At 33.9% G+C, this 18991-nt stretch overlaps 1 protein-coding gene across 2 annotated transcripts in view; it reads right to left on the bottom strand.

The window, feature by feature from the left end:
• SNX13 (sorting nexin 13) overlaps positions 1-18991 on the bottom strand; it is a 129212-nt gene that overhangs the window by 45169 nt on the left and 65052 nt on the right. For both annotated transcript variants that reach the window (XR_013333591.1, XM_077757663.1), the window contains exons 6-12: positions 17436-17557; positions 17242-17343; positions 15907-15995; positions 8546-8629; positions 5023-5161; positions 4559-4647; positions 801-900 (exon numbers count right to left, since the gene is read on the bottom strand). Coding sequence is in view for 1 of the 2 variants with exons in the window: in XM_077757663.1 (XP_077613789.1) it covers positions 801-900; positions 4559-4647; positions 5023-5161; positions 8546-8629; positions 15907-15995; positions 17242-17343; positions 17436-17557 (725 nt within the window). In the remaining variant the exon portion in view is untranslated. The remainder of the gene's footprint in view (positions 1-800; positions 901-4558; positions 4648-5022; positions 5162-8545; positions 8630-15906; positions 15996-17241; positions 17344-17435; positions 17558-18991) is intronic.

Raw genomic sequence — 18991 nt, 5'->3', positions numbered from 1 at the left:
GAGCTCGAGCCCTGTGTTGGGCTCATACTGACTGTGTGGAGCCTGCGTGGGATTTTCTCTTTCCCTCTCTCTCGGCCCCTCATCTGCTCAGTCTATCTCCCATTCAAATTAATTAAAAAACTAATTAAATAAATAATTTAAATTCATGGTAGAATCTCCAAGAGTTTATTTTTAAACATCATTGGGTTTTTCTTTTTTCTTTTAAGTAGGCTTCACACTCAGCATGGAGACCAATGTGGGACTTGAATTCATGACCCTGAGATCAAGACCTGAGCTGAGATCACGAGTCAGATGCTTAACTGAGCCACCCAGGTGCCTCTCCTAGGGTTTATTTTAAAAGCAATTTAACAAATACACACTTAAGTTATAAAGAGCATTTCTTTCCCTCAAAACAAAATAAATCTCCACTGAATGATTTCCAAAGAAAAGGAATATTTCAGAAAATGAAGAGTTTTCTCTTCATATATGGCACGCTTAATTTCAGATATTTATATTTTAATAATCTTTACAATTATAAAAACTTCAACTTTTAATCGCTGGGGCAGCTGGGTAGTTCACTCAGTAAAGTGTTTGACTCTTGATTTCAGCTCAGTCATGATCTCCCAGTTCGTGAGTTAAAGACCCACATTAGGGTCCATGCAGACAGTGTGGAGCGTGGTTGGGATTCTCTCTCTTCATTTCTCTGCCCTTCCCCTGCTCATGTTCTCTCTCTCACTCTTTCTCTCTCTCTCAAAATAAATAAATAAACTTAAAAATAAAATTCAAGGGCTATGTTGTTTTCATAAAATGCATTTACCTACCCATAAAAAACTGTAGTGCAACATTATCTACAAGAATGCTGTCCAAAGGGACCGTGCAAAGTTTCCCAAAGTTTGCTGCCAGTTTCACAGTATTTATTTCCTACAAATAAAAGTAAATGTAAGTTAATATTTTATCTATTCACTCATTAGGTTAAAGATCTTTACGTAGATGTAAAAATAATGGAATGATGTTTTTTTCCTTCTCATTCATTTGGGCTCCCAAAATGGTACAAGCCTAGAAAATTTCCTAGCTATTTTAAGTTGCTTAGTCAATATGCATTAAAGGTATGATAAACATCCATTTCTTCCAATACAAAAAAATTCTAAATTATTAGAATTTCAAGTATTCTCTATCTCTACATATATTTCAAATGAAAACAAATATTTTAGGGGCTAAAGGGGATGTTTGGAGTACTTACAATGTCCAAGAATAAATAAATATGAACATTCTCAAGTATAGATTGAAGTCTATCCAATGAGAAAACAAAATATTTGCAAAGAGTAATTTTGCTTCTCACAGAGTAAAAACTCTATAGTCTTTATATAAAATGTGTTTCTTCTCACACTATCTACACACTAAATTATGTTAACTTTTCAAAATAACACAGCAAGGTAACTATGTACACATGGATAAAAAAGAAAAAGAAAACACAGGTTCAAAACTTAGAGAATCTATATGTCAAGCACAATGCTAGGTATATTATACACATTATTCTCCACAACAACGCTATTGGATAAATATCACCAATCCTACGTAATGGAGAAGAAAGCTGAACATCAGAAAAGCTGCCTATGATCACAGAGCTGGCAAAAAAGACTGTTTTCAAAGCCTGCAGCCTCTCCCATAAAACCCATGATGTTTCAGTGAAGAATCAGTTTGTCTGTATTCTTAAATCCATCTCTTACAACTCTCTATTTAAAAAAAAGAAGACATGTCGTGCCTGGGTGCCTCAGTCAGTTAAGCGTCTGACTTCGGCTCAGGTCATGATTTCACGGTTTGTGGGTTCGAGCCCCACGTTGGGCTCTATGCTGACAGCTCAGAGCCTGGAGCCTGCTTCGGATTCTGTGTCTTCCTCTCTCTCTGCCCCTCCCCTACTCATGCTGTTTCTCTTTGTATCAACAAGAAATAAACATTAAAATAAATAAAATAAATAAGAAAGACTGTAAGATTTTTCTGAAAGTTAGACTGCCTTAATTAGGGGTGGATACTAAATTAGATATAGGTAATAAATAAAGGAGAAGGAAGATAACTGGAAAAGTGGAGGCAAAATGTCCTCTGTAATTAGTATCTGTCTTCATAAATACTGCATAATAAACAGATAAGTAACTTAAAATGTCTGGCATAAAGCTACCCAATGGCAGCATAGGATTTATCCTATCTAAATCTTCTTCCTTCAAATTTATCCCCTTTTCTCCTTCCCAGAAACGGCTCCACAGGTAAGGGACACAGAAGAGTATTCACGGCAATCTTATGAGTAATAAAAGAGATAAAAGGCCTTCTAGGACTTCAAGATGAGTAGTATGGTTAAAAAAACTTCATCTCTGTAGGAATTCTGATTTTTCTTTTAAGGAAAAAACACTGTATGACCTGAACTACTAAAAAGGTGAAGCTTGATATTCAGAAGAGAATTAACAGGCTTCAAACAAGACATCTAAATTTTAAAAGGATTTGCTATCAAAGGTGTTCCAACAAATGGACTTTAAACAATGATGATGAAGGATCACTAACTCTAAGGTCTAGATATGATAACCTACGCATAAGTCAAATCACAACATTCTTCTATTCTGAATTTGCATGTGTATATAATTTAAAAACAACAGTTAACTAAAACAAACACATGCGTACACATACACTTAGGTATATGACAAATGTGGCCTCAAGTAATGTCATTTATAATTAATCCAGCAAATTAAATCAAGATTTACAAAAATAAGTCTTCTGTTCTTTAATACATTTAAGTACACTGCAAAATTACAAGCCTGGAGAGTCACAATACATTTCCAAAATAGAAAATGAGTCAAAACTAGACTGACTACACTAAAAGCTAAACTTTTTTTTTTTTTCTCTTTTAAAGCCTCATTTCTCTGTTCCTCTTTAGGGTAGAACTCCTCCAAACAGCTACCTATAATCACTGTTTCTAATTCACTTCTTCCCATTTTCTTATGGACTGGTTTCAATCAGGATTTCTCTCTACTACTCCAAAATGCTATCATCAGATCACCAATATTCCCTTGGGGGCAAATCTAATGGCCAATTCTAAGTCTTCACCTTACTCAACTTATTAGTAGCCTTTGAAATATGTGATCTCTCACTTCTTTAAAAACACTCTGTACTGGCCTCTGGAATATCACACTGCCAGGTTTTCCTTCAGTTTCACCAGCCACTTGGCTGTTTCTTTAGCTAGATCTTCCACTTTGTCTTAAACTCTAGCAACTACGGTGCCTCTGGATTGAGTCCTTGGTATCTTCTTACTTACCTTGACTCCTGTAAGAAACCTCATCCATCCAGTCTCTTAGCTTTAAATAACTGTCTAATAATACTGAGGATCCTCAAAGTTTAGGACCATCATTGACCGTTCCCTTGAACTACAAAGTTTACCATTTAGTGGGATGACTTGACTGTTTAACAGATATCAAACTAAAACATCCAAAATTTTATTCTCTCTGCCAAACCCCCTTTCTCATCCCTGTATTATTTATTTTAGTAAACAGTAACACTATTCATGCAGTTGCTCAGGCCAAAAATTCTAGGAATTCTCCTTGAGTCCTTTTTTTCCTCTCACTCCATACTTACTCTGTTAGCAAATCTGACAGTACTATATCCAGTCTCCAATTACTTCTCACAACCTCTGCAGACATCTCTCTGGACTAAAACAGTAGTCTCCTAAATGATCTCTCAGTCTCCATTTTTGTCCCCCGCAACTCCACCACAATCTAATCATCACACAGTCAAAACAGTCATTCTAACTCATAAGTCAAATCATGTCAGTCACCAGAACAAATCTCCAATGGATTCCCATAATTAGAATTTTTAAATAACCTTACTATGGCAGATAAAACCATATATGATCTAACCCCCAAGGTTCCTCTCCAGTTTCATTCCTACTATAATCCTTTCTCATTCATTCTATACCAGCCATACTGACTGGCTCACACTCAGCAAACACTTTCCTATCTCATGGCCTTTGTATATGCTTTCACCTTTGCCTGAAAGATTATTAAAAAAAAAAAATTCTCAAGATTTTCTCATTATTCTATGAGATTTCTCTATGCTCACATGTCACCAAATCAGTCAGCATCTATCTGAAACAATCATAGACATTCTTTATCCCTCTAATTTGCTTTACTTGCTATTTTTCATATTTTATATTTTTTACCATTATATATTAATTTACTTACTAGTTTATTTTTTGACTCTGCAACTAAAATGTTAAGTTCAATGAAGAGAGAGATTCTGTCTATATACAATGGTGTCCACAGTATAAAATTATATAAATGTTGAATTCTGAATAAAAAATGAATAGATGAATATAAGAAATAAAACCTTTATTTACTATAGCATTATTCAGAAAGTTTTTAATCTCTTTAGCTTTGTTTAATAAATACTTAGGAAACTACAGTGTATACAAAAAAATTTTTCTGCCAAGTCCTTTTGTGGAGGGCTACACTGCTTCTAGCTCTCCCAATTCTTGTTATTTGCTAGACATTTAAATGAATATAAAGTATTTGTAACTAAACATTAACTAGAAAGTACTTACTTTGCCTGACTGCAACCGCTGTATTCTTGAGTCACATACTTTCTTTACAAATAATAAGCTATTTATTTGATTTTTGATAGTGTTGATATCTAAAAACAAACAAATTGTGAGCTAGAAAGCAGTAATGTTATTTATGAAATACTTTAAACATGCACTTACTGTAATTTACCATAATAACCAATGAACAGAGCAAACATTTAATAAAAGAAGTAATCTGAAATTTTAGGATGAAATTATTTAATTAAAGTTAAACCATGTCAATTATTTTTAGAGGCTTACAATATTAATTGCCTCACACTCGGAAAATTATAATGCTTTTATTCTTAGCATGTGTTAACATAATAAAGATTTAGATTTAGTTAAGGTGTAAAAAAAAAAGCATAAAATGACAGGTAAATTAAAGTTTTGTTTAAAGATAAGTAATGATTAAAGAAGCGAAACATTTTTATACTTAAATGACTTACCATCACCAACTGTATCTAGAGATCGAAGATACTGTAATTCTTCTGCTGCCTTATCTCTGACTGCTTCTAGCTCTCCAATATTGTCACTCAATTTAATAATGTTCATAAAGGCCTCATAGTTGCAATTAGAATCACGGATCTATAAAAAAAGTTCAAAGAATATGTGGGAGGGGGATGTACTTGTTAAGGAAAAAATGAATCTTCAGCGCCTACCATGTGCTAGGCAGCTTGTCCCAGTGCATATACAAAAACAAAGTGAAAATCTCTGTACTCATGGTCCCTAAGAGTGGTAGAGGAGCAGAAGACAAGATGAGTGGCAGTGTAAGGCAAATCTGGTACAAGATGTGGCTTTCACTCTGAGCGGAATGAAAAGTTACTGGAGGGTTTTAAACAGAAAAGTAACATTCTCTGACCTAAAATGAACAGAATCAATGTCATGACATAAATAACTCTGTCATTTTGTCTTTTTTTCTAGCCACGCGCTGTTTAAGAACAGGAATAGGGTTGACAGTGGAGTTAAATTTAACCACAGTGTGGTTTCACCAAGCAAATAACAAAAAGAAAAAGTAGTCAAGGGTATTATGAAGTGACTAACCACTGCGACTGCCAATAAAATTTAAGTAAAGTAATAAAGGAGCTATGAAAAGGTAGCAGACTTGGGATATTGCCTCTTCTCTATAAGGAGTCAAAGAACTAGGGGTTGTTTAAGTTCAGGATTAGGGAAAAACTAGCCAATAAGCACATGAAAAGATGCCCAATATCATTTTGTTAACCACAATAAAATGACAATGCCAAATGTTGATGAGAAAGTGGAGACACAAGAACTCTCAAATGGTGCCACTGAAGTGCAAAATTAGAACACAACTTTGAAAGACCATTTAAAAATTTGTTACTTTATGTAAATTTGCTTGAGTGATTAAAAAATGGTAGGTTATTAAAGACTTGATTTTTCTAAGAATACCTTAAGAAACAAATTAATAGCTGTCCATTTATCTGCTCTAGTTGGAGAGAACAATATGAGCCAATTAAGTAATCTATTCCACAGTAAAAGATAAGACTTATCCTTAATTAGCTTGTATTAAAAAAACACATTCTTAGAGATGAATAATGCAAATTCACCCATACTATTTTTAGAAATGACTTAAAACTGAAAACTATTGGGTGGGGTACCTGGATGGTTCAGTGGGTTAAGCTTCCAGTTAAGCTTCAGACTCTTGATCTCCGACCATGTCATGATCTCAAGGTCATAAGTTTGAGCCCTGAGTAGGATTCTGTGCTCACGGCAGGAGCCTGCTTGGGATTCTCTCTCTCTCTCTGCCTCTCTCTCTCAAAATAAATTTTCAGAAACTTAAGAAAAATACTGTTGGGTAACACTACCATTTTATACAAAGAGAAGATATATTACTACTAAACAGCTTGCTCTATGGGTGCCCACGTGGCTCATGTGCTTAAGCACCAGACCTTGGCTCAGGTCATGAACTTATGGTTTGTGAGTACGAGCCCTCTTTCAGGTGAGCCCTGCTTCTTTCCCTCTCTCTCCTCTCTGACTCATGGGGTTCTCGCTCGCTCTCTGGCCCTTGCTCACTTGCGCCCTCTCTCTCAAAAATAAATAAATAAATGAACTTTACAGTTAGATATCATTAATATCACTGAGCTAAGAATAAGAACTGAGTTTATTTTAATACTTAAAACACCTATGCATACAAGGTTTTCCACACAAATAATGTCAAAAGACTATAAACCAGACCACAAGTAGGCTAAAGATCCTTTATTGATAAACTCTTCTTTTTTAAATATATTTTCTGATACTGTGTTGCAAAGTAAAACAGTGATCAATTCCTGTTCATTAAACAGCAAAAAGATACAAGTATCATACATAATAGCAACAGAAGCCCAACTGTGGGATGAACAAGTAAAATTTGGTGGTTTGAATTCCTTTTAGAGTCTGTTTATGTTAAATCTATCCCCCAAAATGTTTTCACCATATCATTAATCAGTTAATACAAGATCAGCAAAAGAAAAATTGAAAGCCAAAGAAAAATATAAATAGGAATAAAAATATTTCCTAATCCCATGAGTGAGAGAGATAACATTCTGGTGAACATGTACTATTTTCTATAACACAGATAAGATTACACAGTATAAAAAGTATAAAACATCCATTTTTTTGGTGTCATAACATAATTTCTTAATACAATTTATGCTTATTTTATTACTTAAATGTTTTTAAATTTTATTTGTGTTTTCTTATTTCTTAAACAATTACGTTTTTGTTATATATCCAATATTCCTTAAGAAGTAAAATATATAAACAAGAGAAAAATTATAACTTTTATAATACTATCTATTAAAATTTCAATCAGTATATACACTATCAGAGTTACACAGTCATAAATAAATATTATTTACTTATTTGTTTTTAAAAACCATTACCTACAAACACATCGCTTTCAGTTATCCTTTCCAAAATAAAAAATATAAACATATTTTCATATTCAAGATAAACTATCATCATTCTTTTTAATGGCTGCAAAGTATTCTACTGTGTCAATATGCCCTAACTACACAATCGTCTATGTAGAACACTTAAAAAGCTTTCAAGTTTTTAATATTATAAGCAATGTTGCCATTAGTGGCCTTAAATATAGATTGTTTCAAACTTCTTACTATTACTTTAGAATACGTTTCAGGAGTAGAATTCCTAACCAGAGGATATGCTTTTTTAAAACAATTTAATTAGATATGCATAGTTTTAAAGCTTTTGGGTAGAGCCTCATAGAACATAGGAAAAGAAGAATCAAGTTGTGTGACCTTCATAGTTTGATAATGGATACTGAAAACAACAAGAAAGTAGCTCTTTCCTAAGAAAACTAGACTGACTTAATGCAGCATAACTGTGGAAAAGAAATTCCAATTCAAGAAAATGAATCAAAATCTTGAAGTATTTATCAAAGTATTCCCAGCAATAGCTCATTACAACTCTTCCTTGACTATGAATTTATTGAGGAAAATCATGTACAATAACATACAAAAATAATTAGAACCAGTAAACTTAGTAATCACTGACCCTTTGATATGTCTGCCAGGATGAGAAAACTTACACAGCCTCACGTTCTCAGTCTAGGGCTCCTACCCTATTTTCCTCCACTATATAGTATAAAACATACAGTACATGCTATTTAGGCAGTTCAGACCACAGCCATGTTTGAAACAAAACAGCAGCTTTTAAAAGTACTCATAATCTATACACTCAGGCAGTAAAACATCCTTTTTTAAAATTTAAATATGTGGTAATAATACCAAACTTGTAACAGGATTATCAACAAACTTCTTATAAAAAATTTGGCTAGCACATTCAACATATTAGCAAACAGAAATACTAGAAACATAAAGATTATCTTTAAATATATTTTACCTAATTTATTTAATAAATTATTGCTTGATCATCCTGATCCCCAAATACTATTTCTATATTTTTAAAAAGTGCTTTAAAAACAGAGTTGTAATTTTAGAAACTACATACCATCCATATGATATATTGATTAATATAATCAGGATCACTGAGTTGATTTATTAATGGAAGAAGAATTCCTCGTGCAAGGATTTCCTAGATAAAAATTGTAAAAAAATAAAAACAAATTTAACCTAATATACTTCTCAAATCAATAGCATAATGTAAATAACACAATGCTGTTACTTAAGAAAGGTATGACACATGTAAAACTTGATAACCAACACATCTTATAAAAAGATGAGCTAATATACCTCAGTTAAAATAAATGAGATGAAGCTAACTACATCAACTTGGTTGTATCTCCACAATGACATCTGGAGTTGAATGGAAAAAAGCAGAAGAGTATCTCTAGTATGTTAGCATTTATGTCAATTTTTAGAAGGCACAACATGTCCCCATGTGTCTATGAATTCCTACGTCTAATTAAAAGTACAAAAACAAAAAATAATAGGAAAAGACACACCAATTGCAGAACAGTGGTTACCTTCACGGGAGGAAAAGAGCAACTATAGTAAAACATTAACAGTGGTTAAATTTGGGTAGTTGGTACAAAAATGTCTAGGGCATTATTCTCTATACTTGTGTGTGTTTGAAAATTTTCCTAATAGAAAATAAAAATAATAATATGCTAATATAATTATTCATCCTTCTCTAGAATATATCTTCCCATTCTTTACAACTATTTATGCTCCAACCTATTAAAATCCAGCTCTTCTTTCAAGGATTGATTACAGAATGAAATTTCTAATCAAATTAAACCCTGATCATTCCAGCTGAACACTTTTTTACTTACATGTTTAAGATACACTCATGCCCTAAATTTATGGGGTTTATCACTTATCATTCTCCACATAACTGTGTTATCTTCTATTTCTCTGCAATAATACAAATACTCAGGAACCTTCTGTATATAAGTAACATTTATTACTTGATCTACTGATTTAAATACCTTCAAAAATATTTACTCAAGGTCATTGTCTTAAACATTGTAAGCATCTGATAAATATTTAAAGAATGGATATAAAGAAAATTAAGAAGTTGGTGTTGATTCTTTTTATATCATATTTTCACCCATTATTAATCTTCATTCTTTTATGCATGTGAGATCTAAACTTATAAAAACATGGTTTCTTAAGAATACTGAAAAGGCTAAATAACTGTAAGTTTCATAGCATGTTTCACTTCTCTAATTAAAGGACCAATTTATTTATTCCTTTTACCAAGATCTCTAACTTTTTTGGTTCTTTTTCTGGTATAATAAGTTCATAAAGGAAGCTTTCACTTTATTTTCCTTTAGCAAGTTATTTAATATAAATTCCACTTTTTGTAAGCTGTACAAGTCTCTGACAACTATTATTTAATGATCAATTAACATTTCCAGAAGGCATCCATGAAGGTTCAAATAACTTTCTGTTTTATAATTCTTTTCTTTTCTTCACATTTTTTACATGTAATCTCTATACCCAAAGTGGGGCTCGAACTCACAACCCTGAGATCTAGAATTGCATCTCCACCAACTGAGCTAGCCAGGCACATCTTTCTTTAAGTAACCTCTATGCCCAAAGTGCGTCAGGTCCAATAAATTTTTGAAGTGTCTTTTGAGATATCTTACAGTCTAAAATTAGAAGTAATTATAGAAAAAATAGAACTATTTTTTCAAGATTAACTTTAGTCTCCAAATTATAAAAATTACATTTATATAATTCATTCCTTCAAATTATCTCTGGCCACATATGCTCAAATTTTAAAATATACTATGTAAGGAGAAAATTCATAAACAAAACCATGTTTTCTGTAAGTTTGTTTGCAAAATAAGAAAAAAAAAGTGGGAAAGAATTCTAAATTTAGTGCTTCTGATAGTCAATGAAATCAGTCAGTCTTAGAAAATTACTTTGATCAAGGGGTGCCTGGGTGGCTCAGTAGGTTAAGTGTCCGACTTCAGCTCAGGTCATGATTTCACGGTTCGTGAGTTCGAGCCCCGCATCAGGCTCTGTGCTGACAGCTAGCTCAGAACCTGGAGCCTATTTCGGATTCTGTGTCTCCCTCTCTCTCTGACCCTCCCCTGCTCACACGGTCTCTCTCTCTCTCTCAGAAATAAATAAAAAACATTAAAAAAAAATAAAAAAAGAAAATTACTTTGATCTTCTAATTCACCTCATGAAAGGGTTTGGTTAGTCAAGAGGTAATCATATGACTCAACAATTCCTATATGGGTTCTAGTGAAATCTCTAAACATTCCAAGATAAGTAGCCTTTTCCATACAATTTCTACTTTGAGAGAAACACCAGCTGTCAAATATGAAAGCTTAACAGCTACAAAGTCACTGAGACCATGAATTTTTAAATAAATAAAACATGGTAATGGAAAGAGAGCAGACACGATTAAATAGCAATTATTGAGGTCAAGTTCTGTAATTTGTACAATCCATATAGAGGATCCCTATAAAGGAAGGAAGGAACAACTCTTTAATCTGTTATTTAATCTGATCAAAAACATCTTTGGGGAAAATGTGAATTACTAACAAAAGAAAACTGATGAACTATCAAGTTAAAAGAAAAACACCGATTTGCTAAATAAAGTACCCTATTAATTATTCAACATAAAGAAATGAAATAATGGTCTAAAAGAGCAATCTAGGGGCCCCTGGGTGACTCCGTCAGTTAAGTGTCCGACTTTGGCTCAGGTCATGATCTCAACAGTTTGTGGGTTCAAGTCCCACATCGGGGCCCGTGCTGAGAGCTAGCTCAGAGCCTGGAGCCTGCTTCAGATTCTGTGTCTCCCTGTGTCTGTCTGATCTTCCGCTGCTCACGCTGTCTCTCTCTCTCTCTCTCTCAGAAATAAATAAAACATTAAAAAAAACTTAAAAAACCAACACTTTAAAAGAGCAATCTATTTGTTGATAGATGCAGAAAAAGCATCTGACAAAATACAGCATCACTTCTTAATAAAGACCCTCGAGGAAGTCAGGATAAAAGGAACTTACTTAAAATTCATAAATGCCATCTATGAGAAGCCCTCAGCTAACATCATCCTCAACGGGGAAAAATTGAGAGCTTTCCCCCTGAGATCAGGAACACGACAGGGATGTCCACTCTCACCACTGTTGTTTAACATAGTGCTGGAAGTCCTAGCATCAGCCATTAGACAACAAAAGGAAATAAAAGGCATCCGAAATGGCAAAGAAGAAGTCAAACTCTCACTTTTCAAAAACAACATGATACTCTACATAGAAAATCCGACAGACTCCACCAGAAGCCTACTAGAATTGATCCATGAATTCAGCAAAGTTGCAGGATACAAAATCAACGTACAGAATTCAGTTGCATTTTTATACACCAACAATGAAGCAACAGAAAGAGAAATCAAGAAACTGCTCCCATTCACAATTGCACAAAAAATCATAAAATACCTAGGAATAAACCTAACCAAATATATAGGAGATCTGTATGATGAAAACTATAGAAAACTTATGAAGGAAATTGAAGAAGACACAAAGAAATGGAAAAACATTCCATGCTCATGGGTCAGAAGAGTAAATATAGTTAAAATGTCATTACTACCCAAAGCAATCTACACATTCAATGCAATCCCAATCAAAATTGCACCAACATTCTTCTCAAAGCTAGAACAAACCATCCTAAAATTTGTATGGAACCACAAAAGACCCCAAATAGCCAGAGTAATATTGAAGAAGAAAATCAAAACAGGAGGCATCATCATCCCAGACGTTAGCCTCTACTACAAAGCTGTAATCATCAAGATGGTATGGTATTGTCACAACAACAGACACATAGACCAATGCAATAGAGAACTCAGAATTGGACCCAAAAATGTACAGCCAACTAATCTTTGACAAAGCCGGAAAGAGTATCCACTGGAAAAAAGACAGCCTCTTTAACAGATGGTGCTGGGAGAACTGGATAGCAACATGCATAAGAATGAAGCTAGATCATTTTCTCACACCATACACAAAAATAAGCTCAAAATGGATGAAGGACCTGAACGTGAGACAGGAAACCACCCAAGCCCTAGAAAAGAAATCAGGAAACAAGCTCCTTGACCTCAACTGCAGCAATTTACTTGACACATCCACAAAGGCAAAGGAATCAAGAGCAAAAATGAACTATTGGGACCTCATCAAGATTAAAAGCTTCTGCACAGCAAAGGAAACAATCCATAAAACTAATAGGCAACCGACGGAATGGGAAAAGATAGTTGCAAATGACATATTAGATAAAGGACTAGTATCCAAAATCTATAAGGAACTCACCAAACTCCACATCCGAAAAATAAATAATCCAATGAAGAAATGGGGAGAAGATATGAACAGATACTCCTCCAAAGAAGACATCCAGATGGCCAACAGACACATGAAACGATGCTCAGCATCCCTCCTCATCAGGGAAATACAAATCAAAACCACACTGAGATACCACCTCACGCCAGTCAGAGTGGCTAAAATGAGCAAATCAGAGAACCCTAGATGCTGGCGAGGATGTGGAGAAACGGGCACCCTCCTACACTGTTGGTGGGAATGTAAACTGGTACAGCCCCTCTGGAAAACAGTGTGGAGGTTCCTCAGAAAACTAACAATAGAACTCCCCTATGACCCAGCAATAGCACTGCTAGGAATTTACCCAAGGGATACAGAAGTGCTGATGCATAGGGGCACATGGACCCCAATGTTCATAGCAGCACTCTCAACAATAGCCAAAACATGGAAAGAGTCTAAGTGTCCATCAATGGACAAATGGATCAGGAAGATGTGGTTTATCTATACCATGGAATACTACACGGCAATCAGAAAGAATGAAATCTGGCTATGTGGAGCAACATGGATAGAACTTGAGGGTGTTATGCTGAGCGAAATAAGTCAGGCAGTGAAGGACACATACCATTATGTTTACACGTATAGGAGGATTAGGAGGAACTTAATGGTGGACCATGGGGGAGAAGGGGAAAAATAGTTGGGGAGAGGGAGGGAGGCAAACCATGAGAGACTCTTGAATGCTGAGAACAAACTGAGGGCTGATGGGGGTGGAGGGGAGGGCAAGGGGGGTGATGGGCATGGAGGAGGGAACTTGTGGGGATGAGCACTAGGTGTTATATAGAAACCATGTTGACAATAAACTATTTTAAATAAATAAATAAAGGAGACGACTATCTCTATGGGTAAAAATAAAGAAATAAACAAATAAGCAATCTATAGCAAAATATATTTTCTCTTTAAACAATCCTACTTATTTAAACTATAATCTCATATAATAAGGTAGATCTTTATTCATGTCTCCTAAGAGTAAGCTTAATCTTCAAGAAGCTGAAGTAGCATGTACACCACAGCCAGTAAGAAGTGCAAACAGGCTTCCTCTAATTAAAACTAATTCTCTGACTGGGTGTCTGCTTATGTGCCAGGTATGGTGATAACCATTAAGTACATAATGATGATACAGATTTGTCGTATGTCCTTATAGGGAGTACAGTACTAATGGCAGAAAGAGGCGTCAAGTAAATAAACACAACAACCAAGCTCTAATTTTTAAATGTGGCAAATGCTATGAAGGAAATCAACTGTTTACTTATGTTTAGTAATAGGGAATTATGAGGGAACTTGAGACTGGGTGGTCAGGGGAGGCATTTCTGAGAAGGTGAGATAAGAAGGATGAAGACAACTTACCCAAGAGGATAAAGGGAATTATTCTGAGCAGATAAAAAGGAGTATGAGATGGCCCTTCGGTGGGGAGGAAATGGCACTTTTGGAGAAATCAGTATCACTGGATACAGTGAGTGACTGCATGGCACAAGAGCCAGAGAGGTAAACAAGGCCACATCATGCATGGCCTTGTAATCTTCTGGAAAAACTCAAGATGTGAAAAATTTACTGGATGGTCATGGCATTTGCTAGGATGGAGGAACAGACTTAAAAGGCAAGAGAGCACATGGAACCAAGAATAAGATTTCCATTTTGGACATTTGAAGTTTAAAAGGTCAAGTGAATGGTGATTTCAGTGGGCAGCTGGTCATAGTCTGAGCCTGGAGCTCAGAAGGAAAGTCTGTACCAAGATATAAATTTGAAAGTCATTAGCATTTGTATGGATTTTAAAGGCATAGGAATGGGTAAGAAGAGAGTTCGGTGATTAAGAACTTAAGTATTTAAAAGTCAGATATAAGAGAAGTTAAGGCATATAAGAAGGACTCAAAAAGAGTCCAAACGAAGAGAAAAATCAGGAAAGCAATGACATGGAACCCAAGACAAGATAGAAGTTCAAAAGGGAAAAGATGTCAGTCATGAGGAAATTGCTGAGATACTGTCTAGCAGTGGCTGTCTAATGTACCAAGTAGACAAAGAATCTGTGAATGAGTGCTTGACTGATAGCAGTATCTGCCTTCGGTGGCAGATGTGAAATCTAGTGATAGACCTGTCAGGTGTTTTATCACCCGTGATAATGACTAGACCAAATAATTGGTCTTAACAATACATAATCTATCAGACACTTCCTATAAAAACCAAGCATTTTCTACCTAATTCACAGTACCACCACCCTACTTGAGAAGTACACTGAACTCAACTTAGGTTACTAAGAAATTGTGTGGTACTGCTTAAATAATAACATACAAGCATAAAAGCACACCTCAGCAACTGGTATCTATTTTGCTGGATGGTAGATGAAGAAGATCCTAAGCTTTCACTTTCATATAAATTAGGAACTTTCATTTTACCCATTCAACCAGCATAATGGTTGTAGCTAGCCAGCATTTCTCAATCATAACCAGCAGACAAAACCAAAATATTGTTCCTTTAAATCTGTATATAGAATTTTACTACAAATGTTTATATACAGAGCAGAAAAAGTCCAAAACGACTGTTCTCATCCTACTTACTCATTTTCTAATTATAAGAAGCAGAATCTGAGCTGCCTATGTTTTTTTTTTTAAAGTTTCTATTCAGAAGTGTTATTTTAATTAGTCTAATTCCAGTAAGTTTATAAAGCTATAAATAAAATTTAAAACTTATCTTTGTTATAACCAAAATCCTAGTACCTAACTCTAAGGCAGTTTGTCAAAGTATTGTGCAGAGACCTTTGAGGGATGGTGGGAGACAAGAACACAGTGCTATTTTCAAAAAGGAACATGATGGTGTAATGGTATCATCATTCAACTAATGGAATGTGTTCTTGTTAATTTTTATGTTTAAAACTTTCTTAGTTTTAACTTATGATACAGTAAGTATTGATAAGTAAAGCCATGTAAACAAAAGCTCTTTGGGGTCCTCAATAAGTTTTAAGAGTTTAACAGGGTCTTGAGACCAAATATTTTGAAAATTACTACTGTAACTTTCTTCAGACATTTATTTGATATGAGTTAAAGCTTACCCTGACAAAGTATCGCATGATCTTGTTCTGGAAATCTCCAGGAGGTAGCAATAAATATAGTAAGACCTCACACAGATCCCTTAGGAATCCTAGAAATGAAACGGTAGCTGTTACATTAGAAAATATAAAATCTCCACCTACTCTTGATTCAAAAACACAAAAAGCCAGAAATAAGTGGCTGATTATACCAGCTTATTATTTTAATAATTAATCAGTACTACAGTATTCATTAAATGTTTTTTTCATTATTCTCCAAACAGTAACTATTCATTAATAACATGAATATTTTTTCATTCTGCTCAGCATTACCCTGTTTTTGAATTGTAGAGAAACTTCAATTGCAAAAGTATTTTTGCCAAAACAGTTTTAATTATTCCATGTATTCTTCACTTCTACTACAAATTATCTTTTGATATGTAAAAGTTTCTTGCATATTTTAAGATATGCCTGTAATTCTTCTTTCAAAGAAAGAACTTGCACTATTCTGGCAGATAATAACAAAAGAAAAAGTTATGTGCTTCTATTTTACTAATTTATGAGGGCTCAATATACATAAAAGTACTGCACATCACTCTATTTCTCCTATTTGGTTATTATTTCATGTTAGTGCTAAGGAAATGGCAATTAAAAATTTAACTGCATCATAAACATAAAAAAGAAAGGAGAAAAAAGGGAAAAAGAAGAAGAGAGAAAGTTGAGCACATTTTAAAAATCAAAGAAAACAATTTCTACAACTAGAAACGCTTTTCTGTAGTTGTTCATATGCTGACACTTCCTAGAAATATAATTATATAGCTGATCTTGTTAATAACAACAATAAAGTGTCAAGTAGCAAAGACCCTACCTGAGTGGCTGTAAAACTAAAAAAAGACAACATACTCAGCTAAGCTTATCTACTCTAACCTCTGACAAAGAAATGACAAGTCCATTCAAATCCATAAATTTTATTTGAAATTATACTCAATCTCTTATAAAATACTTTAAGGTAACAAGGGTACTCATAAAGTAGAAATGATAAATTCAAGGAGAAGATAATCTACTACAGACCATAAAAAGTAAATACACACTCATGTTTGTGCTTGCTATAGTTTAAAAGAAGAGAGGTAATTTCTAATCACATCTTAAAATTTTAAAGATGACTTTTTAAAAAAAAAGAACCTGGAAACTAATTTTAAGAGTTAAAAAAATAAAATGAATAATGACAGCGTCTATACTATACTACCGTTCCTGTAAAAATAATTTCACCTTATACCCTTCTATTTGTTGTTCTGCTAATTTGTCTCTAGCCATTCTGAACAGACACTGTTTTCCAAAGAGTTAAATTGAAAAGAAAACCTTCTTCATCTTTGGGAGAAGTGCACACTAGATCACGGCAAACATCCTTCTCCATTTCAACTTCAACTTCAAAGAAGGTATCCACAAGATCTTCTGCTGTACCTGGACAAAGAAAAGAACAATTCAAGACATGCAGAATAATAAAGAAAAACAGATTTTAAAATCCTAAGTTTCAAAGGGAATAAACACATTACCTTTTGCTTGATCATCTTTCTCTGTTATCTTCTGTTGAGCCTTTCTGAATACTCGTAGGTGTGTGCCAAAATCATCTACAATGCGTGTAGTAAAATAAGGTTGCCAGTCTATTTCTTTTGACCTTATAAAAAACACATTATATAAATGTTTTAATCAGAAAGTATAAACTCATTTTAATGACTCATAGACAACATGATTATCACAGAGACTGAATTTATTTATAATAAGATTTTGTTCACTTAATTACTATTACATCTTAGTCCTCCCTTTCACAAGACCTAAGGTTTATCAAATATACTTGACTAGGTCTGAACAATATTATGTGAACTAATACATCTGCCAAAGCTTAAAAATACTTTCCAAGTGCATAAAATAAATAGAAAAATATTTTTTCTAGTTATAACTGAAATGAATCTGACAACAGGTATATCATGTAATTTCTAACCCCACACAAAAGAAAACATTAGGGATTCAGAAGGTTTTGTTTGCATTTAAAAGAGCATTTGAGACCTCTCTTGATTCCTTCTGAACCCGTACTGAATTCTCCACATTCTTCTCCTTAATTATACAGCCCAAGTTCTGAACCAAATACCACAAACCCAGTTCTGGTTTGGGTTTGCAGATACTAGCACTTAAAAACTTGACCATCTGAAATATAGTCACACAGAAATAGTTGAAAAAATGATATAAAAAGCCACACTATCCATGAAAAAGATGATTAATAATTTTATTGTTACCTGGTACTCTATTTCAAAAGTAACAAACCTCAAGAAACATTGGTAATTTAGTACACCAGTGGAACAAATAACAAAACAGAGAAGCCAAAAATAGTTTACACCTGTTCTTGGAATAAGTGATATTTTTAAATAAACCATTTTTCCAGTGCTATTTTCCTTAAATTAGCATTCAAATTAATTCACCCTTTTTTGAAACAAACCAAGTACATAAAAGACAGAATCTATTCATGAAGATCGGTGAGAGAAGAGCAAAGAAAAAGTAATGTATAATTCACTACATTATTTACCCAAACATATATATTAAAGAAGCTAATGAGGAAATTAACTTGATTATTGTTGCATTTCTGGAGAAAACTTAAAGGTGGTAATAACTGTAACAGATGCCTGTTTTCAAATAAAAACAGAAGTTATTAACACTCTTCATATTTTTTAAATGAACTGTAATTTTGTTACATATATGGGAAGAAACAATTAACTACAAGTACATGAACACAAAAACAAATTAACTTTAAAAAGGTAACCTGCACTCAGGGATCTGAAAAGGGGTTAACATTATTTAGAGTACTAAAAGAGCCAGAGTATATTTAGTAACAATACTCAGCCTCAATTTAAAACTAAAAATAAAAATTTAAATCTAGCAGTCTCTAGAGTCTTCTTTATTCTCATTTAAAAAAATTAAAAGGGGCGCTTGGGTGGCTCAGTAAGTTAACCATCCACTTTTGGGTTTTGGCTCAAGCCATCATCTCACGGTTCATCAATCTGAGCCCTGCATGGGGGTTCACGCTGACAGTAAGGAGCCTGCTTGGGATTCTCTCTCT

This window comes from Crocuta crocuta, unplaced genomic scaffold (assembly GCF_008692635.1).
Source record: "Crocuta crocuta isolate KB4526 unplaced genomic scaffold, BGI_CrCroc_1.0 scaffold62, whole genome shotgun sequence".
Classification (NCBI taxonomy): Eukaryota; Metazoa; Chordata; class Mammalia; order Carnivora; family Hyaenidae; genus Crocuta; species Crocuta crocuta.
The sequence above is the reverse complement of the archived record's forward strand: the minus strand, read 5'-3'. Positions and strand labels throughout refer to the sequence as shown.